Source organism: Eutrigla gurnardus (assembly GCF_963514095.1).
Source record: "Eutrigla gurnardus genome assembly, chromosome: 6".
Classification (NCBI taxonomy): Eukaryota; Metazoa; Chordata; class Actinopteri; order Perciformes; family Triglidae; genus Eutrigla; species Eutrigla gurnardus.
In genome coordinates, this window is record NC_139920.1 from 6267707 (window position 1) to 6287987 (window position 20281).

A 20281-nucleotide genomic window follows, 5' to 3' on the forward strand; every position below is an offset into this window, starting at 1 on the left:
GTGTGTGTGTGTGTGTGTGTCAGTGGAAGTTGCATTAGTTTTGTTGGACTCTGCTGCCACCTGCTGAAGGACAATAAACATGCCTGTACAGTGGATTTTATACTGAGATATATTAACCTTATCTATAATAACCTTAGTGTGATTGTTACCTGGTTCATGTTCCTTTTTTAAATAAAGAATATTATTTTTTCATATATAATTATATATAGATTTAAGTCCTGAAGTTATTATGAGGGTGAACAAGTACAAGAAACCTGATATTACTGAAGTATTTATGAGTAATTAATTTATCCTGGACTATCCTGGATATGCTGATTTATATACACCATACTGAATACTGGTGATCAGACTGTAATATTGTAAAACATAAGTAAAAGTATAAGTAAAATGTAATGGTTGGCGATACTACATTATTTCTTCACTGTAGCAGTTTCTTTTTAAAATGTTTATTCCTTTGCTTCTGCCACAAATACATTTGTGTTGTCTTGATTTGTTTTCTTTCCACAATAAAATGATTATATATTTATTTCACCCCATTATTATAAAATAATTCAGCATTTTCTGCCATTTATAACCAAAAGTGTTGTGGGTACTGATATTTGCTCCTGGGCTCTGTTTTATTTCCATCCAGTGGAAAAAAGAAAGAGTGTAATATATAGTTGATTCAAGAATGATGACAACAAAGACAGATGTTGCTTTGTCCCCTTTTTATTAAAAAGGTGCTTTTCTTTTACCCCAAAACATTTTAATAAAGAGATCATGCATAGAAATACAGCTGGTCTTTGTTGAACAGCAACAAAACAACTTGCCTCGATGAACACACTTCCTTTAATATGTACATACATGAGATGTGGTTCCTAAAACCACGCGGATACTGAGAAAGACACTGACTGTTTGACATTTGACCTGTGGGGAATTACACACTAAAATATCTAAACTTGATTATTTTACACCTGATTTCACAACACACACGTTGCTCACTTTGGTTGATTGTACTGCTTTATAAATATATCATAACAGTGTTTTTTTGCTGCTCCTTTGCCTTTTTTCCACATTGTATACAAAACTCTGATTCATGTTGAGCCAAACATGAGTGGGCCTTTAAAACCACCTTAAATTGATTGTCACAAATCTGGACATATTCATCCAAAAGTACGTTTGTTTAAATCACTTCAGCTTCAGAGCTAAAACAGATGACATGGCACTTTAATATCCAGGCCTAAACCATCAACAAAAAGCAACCATGAAGGTTGTTATTGCACAGTAACCCAAAAATTGCATATTTCAGTAAAACTATCAGAGGGCAGTGAAGCCACAATTCATGCACAGAAAGAAACAGCTAAGCTACTACACAGAGAAATCAAGATACACTCCCCAAAACAGAAGAAATACCATTTGGAGAAGCCAATTTAAAACACCCAATTTCAGAAATGTTCTTTAGCACAGTGAGCGTCACAAATCCAGAGAAGTTACATACAGATGTTTCTCCCATGGCGATTATTTTAGCTTTTTTGTCATCTTGAGGAAAATTCAAACAAGGATATTCACAAATTTAGCAAAAAGAAAAATTCCAAAGGGATATATATTTAAAAAAAGAGATAAAAGCGTGGTCCATTTTTCTGGTTACAAAAATGAAATGTCATCTCTCTTGGACCGTGGACTAAAAAAACGTATGTCTTTTATTGGGTTACTAAAGGCATCACACAAACCGCTATAGCAGCTTCATCAGAAGGCCCTCCAACACTGCAGGTTAGTGTTTCAGCAGGAAAACTGGGTTGGACCCATATTCTTTATTGAATATCTGAAGAGACCTAACTCCACATGTAACAGTAATACTGGAGTTTGAAGATATTTAGGAAGAAACACTGACTTGGTGTTTTATTTGTGAGTAAATGCAAGAAGAGAACTTCATCTACCAGCTATCTGACCTAACTGTATATTGGTAGCTCTACAGTATTTTCCACTTTGTCAGTAGTTGGCTGTTTTTAGGACAAACGTACAATGAGGACAAGACAAAAACCTATCTACTGTACCGTCAGAGAGTATGGCTTTGTTTCCACGAGCGGCTCAAACCACATGCACCTGTTCTACACACTAACTACAAACATGAGCCTCCACAGAGGCTCAGAGGAAGCACAGTTTGGTTTCAGTTTCAAAGCAACTTTCCTGCTGGCATCACATGGAGTTGCATTTCTTAAATCCCTGCTGAAGTACGGGACAGAAGTTGGCGTCTGATTGAGAGCATCTGATTTACGATTTAAGAGACAATATTTTAATTCGTCGATATTGTTCTGATTGTCAAACAGAGGCAAGTTATCGCTTTGGGATTCAGGGGAAATGAGACAGTTACACTGTTTTTCATGTGCTTGGACCCCATGAGCTGGTCTACATTAAAATCTGTTGATGTAGTCCTATTAACCCTGGACTAAAGTGTCTCTGAGAGGGTTTTAAATCTGGTTTCACGTGATTTTATCTGTGAACACGAAAAAAATAGTCGGAATCTACGAATCATATACCAACTGCAGGGAAACTCAGACTGCTCACATATAAATAAGAGAAAACACTTCAGTTGACGGCCTCAACAAAAGCTCTCACACACATTATACCAATAATGAAACGATTCATTCATATTCAGAAACCATCATGACCCAGCAGAAATGTAACAACACAGTCAGATGGCCGTCACTCAACTGAAATGTTCCTCCAGCCGATGAGAGAGCCAGAATTTCAAGCATTTTCTGTTTGAACAATGAGATGACGAGGAGTACGTTGGGGCTGGTGCACTACAGGAAGGCTGACTGAAGGGGGTGCTGGTGGGGAGCCGGTCCCAGGACATCAGAGTAGGAGGAGGAAGTCCAGCGCGTCATGACACCCCAACCAGGAGAGAAGGCGAGCTCACTGAAGCCTCCTGTGTTTTCACCTGGAACGCAAAGGAGGAGACATTCAGAGGACTTTGCATTATGTCATTTCTGTAGAACTTTGATAAAACGTTCTCACTAATTAGTAATTAGTACTCTCAAAAAAGTAATTAATTCCCTAAAATACAAAAAAGTTGTGGATATTCAGCCATATTCAGAGGGGCGGAGGATCTGGCTGAGACACTCAAGAACATGAGCTGCCAAGACCGAACACCGACTTTTCAAATTGACTGACAATCGGCTGCATTTTTGGGGGAGTTTGGGTGTAAAATATTTCTGTCATTGACCTTTTGTGAGTTTATTTTGTGTGTATGTCAGACATGATCGCGACATGTGGAAAATGCATCCTGGTACATGTAAGCACATAGTAAAGCTCAACAGCCAGAGAAATCAGTTTCCTCTGTTTGTCTTTCTGAGGACTACATTTACCATCAGCATGGACGCTCCCTTCAAGGGAATGATTTGTTCCTTAAGAACACAACAACGTGTCTCCATTCACATTCAATAGAAGATGTTAGTGAGAATCAAAACAAAGTGACAGTAATTAGATGAAGATTTAGAACATTCCTGGTGAGTAAAATGTTAAACTTCCCAGTGCTAGTTGTGTTAAATGCACACATTGTCGCCATGCTATAAAGATCAGCTTTTTGATCAACTATGAAACTAAGCGTTACTCTAAGCCTAACTATGAAACTAAGTGTTACTTTAAGCCTAACTATGAAACTAAGTTTTACTTTAAGCCTAACTATGAAACTAAGCGTTACTCTAAGCCTAACTATGAAACTAAGCGTTACTTTAAGCCTAACTATTAAACTAAGTGTTACTTTAAGCCTAACTATGAAACTAAGTTTTACTTTAAGCCTAACTATGAAACTAAGCGTTACTCTAAGCCTAACTATGAAACTAAGTGTTACTTTAAGCCTAACTATGAAACTAAGCGTTACTCTAAGCCTAACTATGAAACTAAGTGTTACTTTAAGCCTAACTATGAAACTAAGTTTTACTTTAAGCCTAACTATGAAACTAAGCGTTACTCTAAGCCTAACTATGAAACTAAGTGTTACTTTAAGCCTAACTATGAAACTAAGTTTTACTTTAAAGGAAAAGTTCGGAATTTTGGACATAGGACCTCATTTCCAACTTACCCGAGGTGATATAGGTCTTTGGAGACCGTTTTCCGCACAATTGGTCCAGTCCTTATAGTTGCACAAGTCACTGTTGCTAAGCTGGTGTTGAGCTAGCAGAAAAAAAACAGCTTTAACTGCTCCGCAGAACACCCGAGACAAATGTATTATGACGTCGGACTATCGATGTACATGTCAGTGTTGGTAGAATAATTAAAAAAATGTTTTTAACGCTGCTACGAGTACTAGCTGTCACGACTGTAGGGCGCTTAGGTTTCGTTTTTACGCACTACTACTAACACGCAAAGTAAAATTCCGCTGCTGCTGAGAAACTAGTCCCTCAAAATGTTTTATCATTGAAAATGCAAGGTTGGTTTAATTTCTAAAATTATTCTACCAACACTGACATGTACATCGATAGTCCGACGTTATAATACATTTGTCTTGGGTGTTCTGCGGAGCAGTTAAAGCTGTTTTTAGTGACAGGCTGGATGTTACCGTTGACGTGCGCTAGCTCAACACCAGCTTAGCAACATTGACATGTACATCGATAGTCCGACGTTATAATACATTTGTCTTGGGTGTTCTGCGGAGCAGTTAAAGCTGTTTTTAGTGACAGGCTGGATGTTACCGTTGACGTGCGCTAGCTCAACACCAGCTTAGCAACATTGACTTGTGCAACTATAAGGACTGGACCAATTGTGCTGAAAACGGTCTCCACCGACCTATATCACCTCGGGTAAGTTGGAAATGAGGTCCTATGTCCAAAATTCCGAACTTTTCCTTTAAGCCTAACTATGAAACTAAGTGTTACTTTAAGCCTAACTATGAAACTAAGTTTTACTTTAAGCCTATCTATGAAACTAAGTGTTACTTTAAGCCTAACTATGAAACTAAGTTTTACTTTAAGCCTAACTATGAAACTAAGTGTTACTTTAAGCCTAACTATGAAACTAAGCGTTACTCTAAGCCTAACTATGAAACTAAGTGTTACTTTAAGCCTAACTATGAAACTAAGTTTTACTTTAAGCCTAACTATGAAACTAAGTGTTACTTTAAGGCTAACTATGAAACTAAGTTTTACTTTAAGCCTAACTATGAAACTAAGCGTTACTCTAAGCCTAACTATGAAACTAAGTGTTACTTTAAGCCTAACTATGAAACTAAGTTTTACTTTAAGCCTATCTATGAAACTAAGTGTTACTTTAAGCCTAACTATGAAACTAAGTTTTACTTTAAGCCTATCTATGAAACTAAGTGTTACTTTAAGCCTAACTATGAAACTAAGTTTTACTTTAAGCCTAACTATGAAACTAAGTGTTACTTTAAGCCTAACTCTGAAACTAAGTTTTACTTTAAGCCTAACTATGAAACTAAGCGTTACTCTAAGCCTAACTATGAAACTAAGTGTTACTTTAAGCCTAACTATGAAACTAAGTGTTACTTTAAGCCTAACTATGAAACTAAGTTTTACTTTAAGCCTAACTATGAAACTAAGTGTTACTTTAAGCCTAACTATGAAACTAAGTGTAACTTTAAGCCTTACTATGAAACTAAGCGTTACTCTAAGCCTAACTATGAAACTAAGTGTTACTTTAAGCCTAACTATGAAACTAAGCGTTACTCTAAGCCTAACTATGAAACTAAGTGTTACTCTAAGCCTAACTATGAAACTAAGTGTTACTTTAAGCCTAACTATGAAACTAAGCGTTACTCTAAGCCTAACTATGAAACTAAGTGTTACTTTAAGCCTAACTATGAAACTAAGCGTTACTCTAAGCCTAACTATGAAACTAAGTGTTACTTTAAGCCTAACTATGAAACTAAGCGTTACTCTAAGCCTAACTATGAAACTAAGTGTTACTTTAAGCCTAACTATGAAACTAAGCATTACTCTAAGCCTAACTATGAAACTAAGTGTTACTCTAAGCCTAACTATGAAACTAAGTGTTACTTTAAGCCTAACTATGAAACTAAGCGTTACTCTAAGGCTAACCCTAACGTTCTTCCTGAACCTCACGTTTCTTGTCTGAACCCAGCGTGGTCTGGCAGGAATGAAACTTCCAACAGTATCTCTAAAGTCAGGTCAAAGGTCAGTGACATGAAACAAGGAGGCGGTTCCTGTCCCCGAACACCGACCAGCAGATTTCAAATGTGTGACTCTTTCACAAAGTGGCTTGAGACGGTGTTGTATTCTGGTAGTTTGTTGGGGAGGCTTGTTTGCAGATTAAAAGGAGACATAAGTGAAAAGCTCTTTTCATTTATGAGGCTGCTAGAGTGTCAGTCTGTGGTAGAACGCTGACAGTTCACATTTTAACATCAAATAAGGTAAAGGCTACATGCAAACGTATTTTTAATATGAGGATTTCATCAGAAAGCAAGCAGCTGCATCGTGACAGTTAACTGAGCACAGCGAGGCCGGGGGACCGTACCTTTACCAGGCCAGGGGTTTGAGGAAGAGGAGGGAGGGGGAAAGGAAGAGGAGGGGGAGGAAGAGGAGGAGGAGAAAGCAGCACGGCGAAGGGAGGAAATCCTGAGCTCATTCTCCTAAAGGAGCCTCAGCAGACATCGGAGGAAGGAGAGACAGCAGAGAGGTGAGAGGCGTTACGGAGAGAAGAAGGAAGCGTATACCTTCACCTGCTGGAAGGGAAGCTGTGTGATGCTGGAGAACTCACCTGCAGGTTGGTCTTTGCTTTACTCAACACGTCCCGCGTTCTCGACACTGTGAACAAACACACCTGTGAGTCGTCATGCGTTCATTCATCAGTCAAACAGAAGCTTTCAGATGAGCAGTAACAAGAGAGCACAGCTGCTGCACAGACGGATGAAGAACAGACGGATGAAGAACAGACGGATGAAGAACAGACGAATCAAGACGACGCAGGACGGAGAAACAGACACGGACGACGATGAAAGATCATCTTATGATAATTAATCTTTTATTCATAACTCCGGCTGTCTGACTCTTTAATAAAAGTGCAAGAAATCTACAATGTAGATATCGTTATTGATCATTCACTTTTTTTTATCTAATAAAAGCAACATGTGACATGGTTTTACATAAGCCAGCAGAAAGACTCACGTTGGTTGACTATAAAGTGCTCCATGCTATCTTTGGTACGGTTGGAGCTCTTCAGTCTCTCCATGGCGTCCCGCAGGGCCTGCTCCTGCTCCGAGAGCTTCAGACGGAGAGAGAGGACCTCCTCCCTCAGAGACGCATCCTGTAAACACACAGACCCAGTCAATGTGGAGTGTTTGTCCACGCATGTATTAACACCAAGGAAGCTTAAACTGAACGTCATCAAACATTGTCTCACTCTCATTCTTCTAGTTCATAAAAATGTATTTCTGGCAGGTTGTAAAAGTGGGACACAGACTAAGCTACACCCCCTGTGTTACATTATGAAAACATAAAGGCTGTGCTGACTTCACTGGCAGGAGCTAAGAAATATCAGCTCCCTTCCAGGACCCGTCCCAGCAGACTACTGCTCTGGGATTGTCTCGGAGCTCTGACCTGTTTGGTTTCCTCAGAGTCCGGCAGAGCTGCTCTCCAGAACATCCGCAGCAGAGCGTCGGCCTCCTCCAGGATCTGTCGCAGGGTTTTAGTGTCAGACAGCAGCTTCTTGACAGAAGAGTCTGAAGGCTGAGAAACACAAGAGACAAGACGTTCATGAAAACCTGAACCGGGGGAAAAGAACTGATCAGCTATTTCCCCCGTTCATCTTTAAATCATCTCGACCACAAAAGCACAGCAAGATAAAACATGAGTAAAGATCAAATAACTTACGTAGTAATATTCATGTAAAGATTTTTTCCAAGGTCAATGTATATTTCATAATCGTAATAGTAGTAGTAAAAGTCAAAAAAAGTGTTGTCCTTGCCCCATCGACCCAATCACAAGCTTCTCCTAGCTTCTCAGTACAATAATAATAAATAATAATAATAATAAACGTGATTTGTACCTTTTTAAACATGATTAGAAAGTGTTTTATATTAACATCAGCAGACACACACTCCACAAACAAACAACACTCATAATACTTTGATGCTATAAACTGTATATACAGTATGATTATATTCCTTGTGGCTGCAAATACTGCAGCTATTTTCCTCATAACTAGCCTATCACAGCTATAATCAGCTGGTGATGTGTTCCTTTTGAACGAGGTATGCATTGTTTGATAACCATTGAAGAAGAATATCACAAAAGGGAGGGAGAGATAGTGGCAACAACAAACCCATGTGCTACTTCAGCACCACAGACAGCAGCAATCAATACACAGCAGAGTTGGGTTAATGATATTTTACAGTCATTGATTTTAACTCACAAACCTCGGTGAGATTAAAGATCAGAGTCAGGGAAACATTCAACCAAACAACCCTCTGGCCCTAAACTCTGCTTCAAGGGGAAGGAGAGGAGGGCTGGCAGCGTAACATGTTGGTATTTTGCTAACAAAGAAGATCCCTCAACCACCTGAAATCCTCCAAAACACCTGCTAACATCAGTCACATCAGCATCATCTGTTTTTGCTTGCCGACTCTGTCACCTGATGAAGGCTGGACTCCTGCGGGTAGCTCAGGGAATAAAAGGTGGTCTCCATGTTGCTGAGAAGGCCGCTGCCCTCCAGGATCTGCTGCTGCAGAGACTTGAAGTCATCGACGTGGCCCACTGCGTGGCGGCCATGGCGGTTGGCGAATGAGCCGTCAGGGGCGTGACCCTGCAGTGTGGAGGCTGCAGGGAAGGAGAACCACAGGATGAGGAACTGGGCAGGAGGAACATGTGAGCTCCATGGATAGATGCTAAAGGAGGGACTGTGCTGATGTCGTCAGTCAAGATGGCGGTTTTAGGTGGAAGCTGAGTGTTGAATGTGAGGGTGTCACCTTGATGGGCTGCTCCAGTTTCTGCTGCAGGACGCAGAGGAGAGGGAGGACTGATGAGTCCCGTGTCTCTCACAGGTGGAGAGGGAACGCTTTCTGTGGAGGAAGATTTCCATCAGCACTGATCTGCAAGACTCTCTTTCTCAATATGACATCTTTCATCTTTTTGTTGAGAACCAAGAGTCATTGAGCTTCATTCAGGCGATCTCCATCTTATGTCGAGATGCCGTCTGACATACTGACCGCTGAAGAGCTGTCTCCTGGATCTGGGCTGTGCACCAGCCTGTCTGCTCAGCTGCTGCTCCAGCTGAACGTGCAGCTCCCTGGGGTCAAAGGTCACAGAGCCGTGTCCATGTTTGGCACTGTCACTGGCCTGACCTGCTGGGACAACAGACACAGATGAGTTATACAAAGATTAAAATAAAGAAAACATGTGTTTTTGGAAGTTCCCACAGCGACCTGTTACCTGAGTGTGTGTTTGGGCCGACGCCACACACTCTGTGGTACACCTGCAGCTCACACTGAAGAGAGTGGACCAGGCTGCGGCTCTCACAGAGCTGCTGTTGGAGGACGCTCACCTCATGCTGGAGTCTAAGAAAACACATGAAATCATACGTCATTTAGCCTCTTATTGTCACATCAGCTGTTTATAAAGCCATTGATCAGAAACCCTACTGGGTGATACATTCACTAGCAAACTAAAACATGGGCTGTTTCTCAGACTCATTCACTAAATAGTCCACTGTAAAGTGAGGTGCCATGTTGTAGTTCTGGCCAAATGTAGTGACAATTATAAAACCCTATAGTGAACTCTAAGTGTCCCACAATTAATCTTGAAAAGTATTTTTCTTAAGCGTGTTCTTATAAAAAGCCCTAAATATATACAAGCATCATCACTGCTTACCAGGAAAACTTTAAATTAAAAAAAAATATCTTAGAATATCTATTATCATAAAAATATACATAGGTATTTATTATGGATGGTCAACCCGGCCGCTGTTGATCTGGCACATTTTAAACGCGGGACAGCTGTGATGTAATTAACAGCTCAAAGAAAATTACCTGAGTGTCTGAAAGTGTTTTTACAATTTTCCTGATGAGCTCATTATTATTATTTTTTGCAATGCTTACTGAATCTTGCATCATATTAATAAGAAAAAAGAATAACTGATAATTCCCCTCAAATGCATTAAAAGTAATGTTTTGAAAATGTAAGGAGGAGTCTACGTAAGTACATTAACAAAGTATTTGTACTTTGTTACCTCTCACCTCTGCTGGTCATCACAAAGTACATGAACACACACCTGTTGATGGCCTCCTGGTTCTTCTGTCTGTCCTGTTTGAGTTGTGCAACCTCTTGGCTGCGATCTTCAGCTTCAGTTTGCAGCTTCCTGCCTTGCTCTGCCCACCTCTCAGCCTCTAGCTCCGCCTCCTTCCGCTGCTCTGCCTCCTTGCTGCCCTCTGCAGGCAACACAGGACATTACATGTTTATGTTACAGACACTACAGAGATGGGCATATCATTTGACACCATGACCAAATAGAACAAAAACTGGACACACACACACACACACAGACGACTGACAGCATGATCTCCACACATGCTTCTCCACAGGTCCAGGACCTGTAGAGAGCGTCAGACTGACCTCTGGAGGCCTGCTTCAGCTGCTGCTGCAGACTGACGTTCTCCTCCTTCAGAAGTCTGATCTCACTGGAGAGCTGGCCGACCGAGTCCAGACCCTGAATGTAGATGTTGGTGGGGGCACCTGGAGAAGACGGGGAGACGTTGAGCATGTCATGTTTAGCATGTGCTAACACATTCTTATTTTGCTCATATTAGGTTTTAAAGATAGTGAGCGTGCTCACACTGACAACTTCTTTCGAGGTTAAATGTGTTTAAGTAATAAACAAAGAGACTGGGAGCTGTACCATGTGTGTGTGTGTGTGTGTGTGTGTGTGTGTGTGTGTGGTACCTTTCTCCGTGGCGGTGCGAGCCAGTCTCTCCTCCAGTTGTTGCCGGAGGCGGTCGTTGGTCTGGATGGAGTCCTCCAGTCTCTGTCTCAGGCTCCTGATCTCCCTCAGGTGCTCCTTCATCAGGTCTGAACCTACAACAGAAACACAACTGATAATCTGCTGTTGGAGACTGGTTTTGTCACTAGAAATACAAATATGGATGAATCAAATCAGTACAAGTACTTAAGGACCACAGCAGCGTTTTTTGCACATTTATATTCCCACTGCTTCCCGTAGTGCAAAGGTCATAAGCTTTCCCTGTCCTGGTTGGCTTTTATTTTCAATATGCAGGTTTAACTGACGTTTAGTAGGAGACGCAATTATTGGTTATGGAATTAGTGCTGTGGGAAAGTACATTTTGCGAGACTGTATGTGAGCTCAAGTGTGCAACTGACTAATCCCTGCTGGCCTTTATTAGCAGCCAGCTGTTTATGGTAGTTTGTGGCAACATTTCTGTACTAGTTATTATTTAAAGTTGATCTGAAATGGCATTTCCAGACTATCTAAGTGTTAAATAGATGCACTATATTACCGAGATGATCTAAAAGGGTTAAAGGTATTTTTTTAATTTCAGCTTGACTTTTACTACCACAGGAAACATGTGTTCTTCTCAAAGTTTCTAGTAAACTCAATAAATCCACTTATTCATTTTGAGAGCTTTCAGCTGCATCTCATGGTCTTCAGTGGATGCCCCTGGATTGAACTGGGTGTCTACCTGTGTTACTGGTGCCTGACTGGTACCCCGAGGATCCCGAAGACAGGTCAGCTCCGAGTCTCACTGGTCGGGCGCCATAGCTCAAATCCCACAATGCACTGCTCTCCAGCAGACTGGCCCCAGCTTTCATTGCTGAGCCGGCATCCAGGCTGCTGAACGGAGAAGGCTGGTATCCGTGGTAGGAAAGAGGCAGGAAGGCAGAGGCGTCGGGCTGCTGGTGGGCGAATGGGAAACCCTGAAGAGGTTTGGACTGGGGAGTGGAAAACCCTGGAGGAGAAGATGAAGTAACATGAAGTAAGGTGGCAAATACCATAAAATAGCAGTTAATGAAGGAAAATAACACTGCAGGCAAGCCTCAGAGGGATGTCTAGTGTTAAAAATGAGAGTTTCAGTGAGACACAAAGGAAGACGGATGAGGAGACAAAGGGATGTCTTTGACCTAATCAGCCAAACGAAGTCTGTCTGGTTTGGTGTTTCTCAAAGGTCCATCCCTCATTAGTGCTTAAAAAAATCACAGCAAATCATTCTCTCGCTCTGAGTTCATTACACATCACATGAAGACGAGCTACTTAATGAGGAAGAAAGTGGAGTGTGTTAGAGATAAAGGCAAAGGGAAGAGGAGGAGGAAAGAAGAGAAAGTGTGTGCAGCAGCGTTAACATCCATGATCCTCCTACTAGCTTCACATACAGACCATGATTTAGTTCAGAGGAAACGTGATGAATACAATCTAGCATTATTTCCATTTTAGCGATTGTGTGAAGAAATTGAAAACCTCAAACTGTGGCACCCTGCAGTGGTGCGATCACACACCCCTCACCAGGCTCATCTCCACCAACGCCATGCATTTGAGTTTGGCTACGCAGTCAAATGAAGATAACACGTCTGAAAGCTGTTGATGCTTCCAGATGAGACCAACAAGCATCTCTGAACAGCTCAAACAGGACGAGCCACCATGGTGGGGACAGGAGCCAACTCAAGGGTGTAACAATTGTGATCTGCCCTCAACTTGGGATAGTCCATTTTCTTTCATCAGCATCATTTTCACCTTTGTTTTTCAAATAGTTAACATTCTGTCAGACTGCCTGCTTCCAATATACACAAAGAACCTGCAGATTATAACAGTAAGCTCTTTCCTGTAACATTTGATTTTTGTTTCCTCTTCTCTCCGTCTCATGTTCTAACACACTGTGAATGTGATGACTCAGATTAAGTTCTTGCCTCCCTGGAGGTTTGAACTCTTACTGTGGAGTCGCTGTGGGAAACACCTGATGTAGGCTGTTGGCTGGAAATCATCATCATCTTCAGTGTGCAGAATCAAGGTTTAAACGTGTCCTTGGTGGAGATGGCTTGATGTTGTGCTACCGATATTAAGTCAGGTGTGATGCACACTCGGTGTTATTGAGCTTCAAACACACAATTAGTTCATAGTAAGTGTTTCAAACTCTGCTATCCACAAACTCATGCATATGCAGTCAGGCCGACGCACTCTCATTGTCTCCCAGCTGCCTTTGTAACATCTGCAGCTCCTGATGCACCTCAGCCAGGGAGAAACCCACTCCCCCGTTGCCTGGGTAACGGGTGCGCAGGGTTGTGGGGTGGGGATGGAAGGGCAAAGGTACCCTCTCGGTGGAGGAGGAGGAGGGGGGAGGGTGGAAGAGGGTGGAGGTGAGGACTGAGGCTGGAGCTGGAAGGAGGAGAAGAATCCAGAGCAGAAGAATGAAGGAGAGATGGAGGCAAGAAGAAGAGAAACGGCACAAAGCGGTGGCTCAGACGACGCGGCACAAAGCTTCTCCACATAAAGGGACTATTGCTTCTTTCCTACCTGTCTGACTCTGCATATCTGTGGGTTTATGTGGCGAGCTGGGGCAATGCATGCTGGGACAGCTGAGGCAGGACTGGGTTCTGTGGGATGAGGTGATGGATGGAGGGACAGATGGATGATGGGACATGGTGCCACTGTGGGAATGGCAATCTGGAAACAGAAAGAGTCTGATGGATGCAACAGAAAACAGACGTACGGATCCAAAGGCATCATATTTACATTCAATATTTTATATTTCATCAATTATTGTAACCATTCTATTCTATTCTATTTCCCTCTTCACTTGTATTTGTATACAGCATGTTTTATGCAGCAGTGAAATCCATCCGAAGCTGTAGATGATGATGATGATGATGATGATGAAGATGATGATGGGTGTCATGACCTCACCTGTGCCACCTCTGGTACAAGTCCGCGTTTCCTTCTGACCGAGCTCGCTGGCAGCATCCACGTCAGAGCAAAGGTCCAAGTCCTCGTTGGTGGATCCGCGCTCGTCGGACACATAGGAGATGCGATCTGATTGGTCGGTGGTGTCGGAGAGGGCGTGGCTGCTGCAGGGCGTGTCAGAGCGCTGAGGATGGTGAAGCTGGTGATGCTGGTTGAGTTTGGTGCGGAGAGACTCGATGACCTTGTCCTTCTGCTGCAGCTCCTTACTGAGCCTGTTCACACAAACACACTCATTATTATTAATATGCATTTTAATCATCAAGTTAATCCATTTAGTTTATTCCAACCACGAGTTCACATCAATTTAGTGCAAACCATTCATATACACCACAAAGCTAGTTTCCTTTATGTTTCTAGGTTTCCATCTCAGGACCAGCCGGATGAGTGTGGATGAGGAGAGTGACAGAGCAGTCCTCCCCTCCTTCATTAACACTACTGAGTTGCTTTTGAGCAAAGCTCTAAACACCCAACAGTCCAGATACGAGTCCTGCAGTCTCCAGCAGCTGTTTAAGAAGGCTTGGCTCTTAGTGACACTTGAAGTGATACCTGCAGTAAATAAATAAAGGTCTGAAACGTTTTCAGTAACTCTGCATTAAGAAAAAAAAAACCTTTTTAACTGCAAGACAATGAAGTAACGAGAACTCTAAAAAGAATAGTTAGAAAACCAGTTAAATCACCAGCACTGGTGATCTTCATAACGTATAGAACTGCAGGACATGATCTTCACACAGAGCTGCTGTTGTGTAACGGTGATGGTTACGTCATACAAGAGGGTTGACAGTTTCAGCCACGATTCAGTGGATAATAATGTTGCATTTTGCCCTTTATTTATTCTCTAAAGAATATCTCTATTAATGTAAACTATAAAAAGCAACTCAAGTGATTTAGTCAACAACTAATCTTTATAAACGGCCGTCTGATTAGGATGCCTCCCTCCGGAGGTTTTCTGGGCGCATCCAGCTGGGCAGACCCCGGACCCGCTGGAGGGATTATATACCCCGGCTGGCCTGGGAGCGCCTGGGGATCCCCCGGAGAAGCTGGTGAGGGTTGCTGGGGAGAGGGACGCCTGCAATGGCCTGCTTAGCCTGCTGCCACGGCGACCCCACCCTCGGATAAGAGGAAGATGATGGATGGATGGACTAATCTTTTTAAACAGTCCTCAGAGACGTATCTGTCTTATCTGATAGCCGATGGGGTCAGAGATTGGTCAACAATAATCAAATGTGTGTTTAATGAATTAATCTATATATATATATATTTTTAACCATGAGCTCCTCAAAGGGGTTCCGTCCCCTGGGAAATGGGGAATAGTATATTAAGTGAAGAGTCACAAGAGGGGCGATTCTGTAAGTTTAATTTCCTCCATGGTCATCTCCTCAGCTGAACTATAGAATTCTAATCTTATATTAAAAAATCATAACAACCAAAATATTTTCAGATGGAGGTTGTTCATATTAGATAAGAACATTTGACATAAATTCAGAACCACTGATTTAACTGAAAGTGTGCACAATGCTTCTAGTATATTAACAGCTGATGTAGACCCCATCATTTATCATATATATGCCTTAACTCCTTCACTGGTCTGTCACACCACGCTGTTTGTTACACACATGGTCACCTTGTGTAGAAACATAATATCCAGTTAAACGGGATCCAACTGTTGAAGCAGATCCAATGATTTTGAATGAAGAACTATAATAGTGAAATAAATGAACAGGGAGATGTGAGCACGGCTGCGTTAGCTCCCTAAGTTGTGACTTAAAGGATGAAGAGCATTAATGAGGACCGATGTCCCAGGTGTGTGAGCAGCCTGCTGATCTGCACTGTCCCTGGAGGCTTTGCTGACTGCACTGTCGCTTTAGGGAAGCCTCTTAGTGACCTGGGCCTGTATGACGCTGCATCATATCACACAGGGGAAAAACGCAGACTCACACGTTCACCAGGAGAACAGATTTTCACTGACGGGATAACAAGACCACACACTCACACATAACACTGTGTATCCGGTGTGTCGCCTACAGCTGAGATGATTGACAGTGACGTGTTGGTACACAGATGCTAAGGTCAAGGTCGTACTTCTACACCAATGACACACACAGACCCACGATGACATGGAGATGTCATCGATAGAGCTTCACATGCCATCTCTTGCCCTGTGTCTCTGAGACTTTTATCTTTCACTTATTGTATTATAAAGAAGTCTGTTGTTTTAAAAGGTTGTACAGAAATCAGCTGTTAACATCCCGTGTGTATTTCTGTCTGCCTTACTTTTGGAGTTGTGCGAGCAGCGCCCTCCTCTCCCTGTCGGTAAGTTTCTTCAGCAGCAGCAGCTCTCTCTCCTGAGCCTTCCACTCCCACAGAGAGAAGGAGAACAGAGAGTCTCTGTACAACGGGCTGCTTTTTGACAGCATGGCCTTCCACAGAGGAGCCATCAGCCACCTTCAGCCCGGCCGCCGGCCCTCTGCCTCGGCTACTGACTGACCATCCCTCCCCGGTCCTCTCCTCTCTCTCAGACTCCCGGCTCGTTGGAAACGTTCTCCGTTGCAGTTTTTCCTCCCAGCCGTGTCCGCAGAGGTAACCAAGCGTATTTCATTAGCTTAGCAGGTCCTGACCTCAGACCGTGTGAGACAGCAGGTACAGTGGGCAGCCAGAGCGTGAGCGACGGATAAAGGGACGGAGGGATGGCTGAGCGTGTGGGTGATCAGGTGAAAAGCAGAACAAATCCTCCGATTAAGTTGGGGCTTCCCAGGGAGGTGGATTTTGGTGGCTTCCTTCACACACACACACACACACAAGCACACACACACACACCTACACACAGATCCTGGGAGTGTGTGGGCTGGGAACACAGGTGGTAACCCAGATGGAGCCAGAAAAAGAACCCAAGGATACAAAGACGAGCATGTGCAGGGTGCAGACAATGTGCCAAAAAATGTTGAAAAACAGCAGATTTAAAGGATTTGTGCTGCTCCGGGTTGAAATGGTGGTTTAGATCCGGCCACAGCAGATCAGTCAGATGGTTTGATGACAGCTGCCAGCGTAGTATCCCGAGTGCAGATCCAATAAAAGCAGTCTGTAGATTTCACCCCACGTACGTGTGAGGAGTTGACGAAGAAATTAATTCAAATGTTAAAAAAAAAAAAAAAATACAACTAATAATACTAATCAGCTCTGTGGCTCAACGGCCTGAGGAAACTTGCATCTGCATGCTTTCTCTCGCTTTTTGGTTCCAACTCTGCTGGTCCCAAAATGAGCCTTTTTTCAATGGAAGTCTTGAATAGTCCTCAAAGGAAAGCCTCTTATTACCACAACCTCTCCCACCACCACCAGCAGCAGCAGCAGCAGCAGCAGTAGCAGCAGCAGTAGCAGCAGCAGCAGCCCTGAGGGAGAGCTGTAGTGACGAAAGAGCAACACAGAGAGGGAGGAGAGGGAGGAGAGGGATGTGCGTAGAAACGGAGGCCTGGATCCCGAGGGCACGTGTGTTCACGCTGCGATGCCCATCAGAGAAAGAATGAAACAGAAGCCGAATGAATGATCATCCACAAAGCAGCACTTCCTCTTTCTTCTCCTTGTTTGTACATCCGTCCACCTGCTACGACGCGCACGCTTCCGCTCTGCCGCCAGAGGGAATTCACAAAAACACGTCTTCTCTTCAGGATCTCTTGAGGTGATGGAAATGTAGAAAGTTTGTCCCAAGAAGCTTTACAGCAGAAGAAAACTCTCCGTCCAGGTTTAGAGTGCAGAACACGACTTGAAGTAAGGAGGTGGTAAACTGTGTTGTCCTCTGTCCTTATACAACATCACCATGCAGGTTATGAATCTGACATAACACAGATCAGAGCTGGATGTTCAACACCACGCTGCTCTCCACTGAGCTCCGTCCTTCTGCTGCTTCACCTCACGTTTCCCTCTCTCTCCCCTCTCTCTCTCTCTCTCTCTCTCTCTCTCTCTCTCTCTCTCTCTCTCTCTCTGCGTTTAGCTGCTCGTGACCTATTTCCCTCCCCATCGGAGGTCTTAATAACTTAACCTGATTAGAGGCCATGTCAACATGCTCTGAGCCCAACGTAAGCAGCGAAAGCCTCGGCAGCATTAAGCTATCAGTACAGACTGACACTACTTACATATAAATGTACATTTATCATCATAATGTATATTTAATTAAACCACAGTCATGGTCATTGGCCTTGCTGTTGAACTTTTAACATACAGCTCTGTTTCCCCTAAATGGCTTTACTCTTAAATATGCTGATTAAATCACAGCTTCCTTCTGTCCTTTGTCTAGTTAGTGTAATACTGAAGTCTCAGGTGTACTGACAGACAGATATTTGTGTAGTTAGTGTAATACTGAAGTCTCAGGTGTACTGACAGACAGATATTTGTGCCCTCCACCCCCACTTCCTTCATTATTTCCGGTCTTGTCTCCTAGAATTAAATCTACTAATCAAAAATCTGCCAAATATGTTTTGGAATAATGTCCAGTAATTGCTGCCTGGACTGTTTTTTTTTTTTTTCATTTGAGGAGTGTGTCAGGTTGGATTGTGGGTAAATAAGTGCTGATAGCTACTGAAACACTGCTTAACACAAAGATTATGGTGTTTGGTAAAGATTCAAAACACGCCCTGTCTCGTTTAATTGGTAAATACATTATTAAAAGGTCTTTCCACAAGATTGAGACAATATTTATTGACTCTCAAGGGCTCTCAACATGGCGACGGCAGAGCCGGCGGCTAGTGGTGCTAACGATGCTAACTAGCCAGAGGTCGGGTACTACGCTTCCACGACAACAGCATTTGTCTGGATGGCGTTATGAGTTGAACACGCTGCATGAGTGCAGCCAGCGGGACACGATCACATGCACTAATATGCACTAAAGCATGCACCACCAGTCTCATTCTCTCTCTGGATGTACGCAGCACTTAGCTGTTTGCTGCTATAGTAATGCTCTAAATCCCATTTACTGCACCTTTAAGAATAGTTTCTCATGTTTTGTTTGTGTAACAGTACTCTAGATGGCATATCATTCACAGCAAATTGTTGCTGATAAATAGTTATGATTTTCCATATCGGGACGCCATGTTTGCATTATAGCCACTTGATTGAGTGCACATCATGTTTACACATTCAGTATGTCACACAATGTTAGTGTGAATTAACTTAAAGGGATAGTTCGGAATTTTGGACATAAGACCTATTTTCCAAGTGAGCCGGTGTGTTCGAGACGTCTGGAGACGTTTTCAAGACATTTCATTCAGTTCTTCTAGTTGCCGAGTTCGCTTATGCTATGGCTAGCGCAAGTCAATGGTTCTAGTTAGCATGGCATTAAAAACAGTCTAGCCCACTCCACAGTGCACCCGAGGCAAATCAATTAAAACACTAGACTGTCGATGTAAATATCTGTGTTGATAGAATGTTTGAAATAAAACCAACCTTCGATTGCCTATTTACGGGCAGTATTTCGGGCGGCGCGTCTTAGAGTTTTGAGTCCGACGGAGCAAAGAAACTGCTGAGAAACTAGTCCCTCAAAAAATGGATGATTCATGTGATGTGAGGTTAGTTTTGTTTAAAATATTATTCTATCAACACAGATATGTACATCGACAGTCTAGTGTTTTAATTGATTTGCCTCGGGTGCACTGTGGAGTGGGCAAGACTGTTTTTAATGCCATGCTAACTAGAACCAAATGAAATTTCTTGAAAACGTCTCCAGACGTCTCGAACACACCGGCTCACTTGGAAAATAGGTCTTATGTCCAAAATTCTGAACTAACCCTTTAATGCATAGACCAATGCACAGGCTAATCCCCCCCACACACACACACTCTCTCACTCACTCACTCACTCACTCACTCACTCACACACACACACACACACACACACACACACACACACACACACACACACACACACACACACACACACACACACACACACTCGCTCACTCGCTCACTCACTCACTCACACACACACACACACACACACACACACACACACACAGTCTCACTCACTCACTCACTCACTCACTCACTCACTCACTCACTCACTCACTCACTCACTCACTCACTCACACACACACAGTCTCACTCACTCACTCACTCACTCACTCACTCACTCACTCACTCACTCACTCACTCACTCACTCACACACACTCACACACACACACACACACACACACACACTCACACACACACACAGTCTAAATGAGAAGGCCGTTGCAGACTCACAGAAAACTTGACAATTCTCCTCCACATCTGGTCGGCCATCTGTGCTCCAACAACATGATTTTAGATTACTGCAGGCCTCTCTCTCTCTCTCTCTCTCTCTCTCTCTAATTATTCACGGAGCATTGTTTGTGTATGGGCT

The 20281-nt window shown here is 42.9% G+C and overlaps 1 protein-coding gene across 7 annotated transcripts in view; it reads right to left on the reverse strand.

Moving 5' to 3' along the window:
• Positions 1 to 698: 698 nt before the first annotated feature.
• Positions 699 to 20281, reverse strand: part of pde4dip (phosphodiesterase 4D interacting protein) — a 93004-nt gene continuing 73421 nt past the window's right edge. For 3 of the 7 annotated variants that reach the window (XM_084011536.1, XM_084011535.1, XM_084011530.1), the window contains 16 exons: positions 13861 to 14129; positions 13471 to 13620; positions 13135 to 13332; positions 11648 to 11914; positions 10893 to 11024; positions 10566 to 10685; positions 10225 to 10381; positions 9387 to 9511; positions 9164 to 9301; positions 8924 to 9016; positions 8590 to 8774; positions 7557 to 7685; positions 7125 to 7263; positions 6718 to 6764; positions 6475 to 6589; positions 699 to 2920 (listed from right to left, as the gene is read on the reverse strand). In XM_084011536.1, coding sequence (XP_083867662.1) covers positions 2784 to 2920; positions 6475 to 6589; positions 6718 to 6764; positions 7125 to 7263; positions 7557 to 7685; positions 8590 to 8774; positions 8924 to 9016; positions 9164 to 9301; positions 9387 to 9511; positions 10225 to 10381; positions 10566 to 10685; positions 10893 to 11024; positions 11648 to 11914; positions 13135 to 13332; positions 13471 to 13620; positions 13861 to 14129 — 2401 coding nt within the window. In that variant the 3' untranslated portion in view covers positions 699 to 2783. The remainder of the gene's footprint in view (positions 2921 to 6474; positions 6590 to 6717; positions 6765 to 7124; positions 7264 to 7556; positions 7686 to 8589; positions 8775 to 8923; positions 9017 to 9163; positions 9302 to 9386; positions 9512 to 10224; positions 10382 to 10565; positions 10686 to 10892; positions 11025 to 11647; positions 11915 to 13134; positions 13333 to 13470; positions 13621 to 13860; positions 14130 to 20281) is intronic. The other 4 variants (XM_084011531.1, XM_084011533.1, XM_084011532.1 and 1 more) reach the window with 4 other exon arrangements.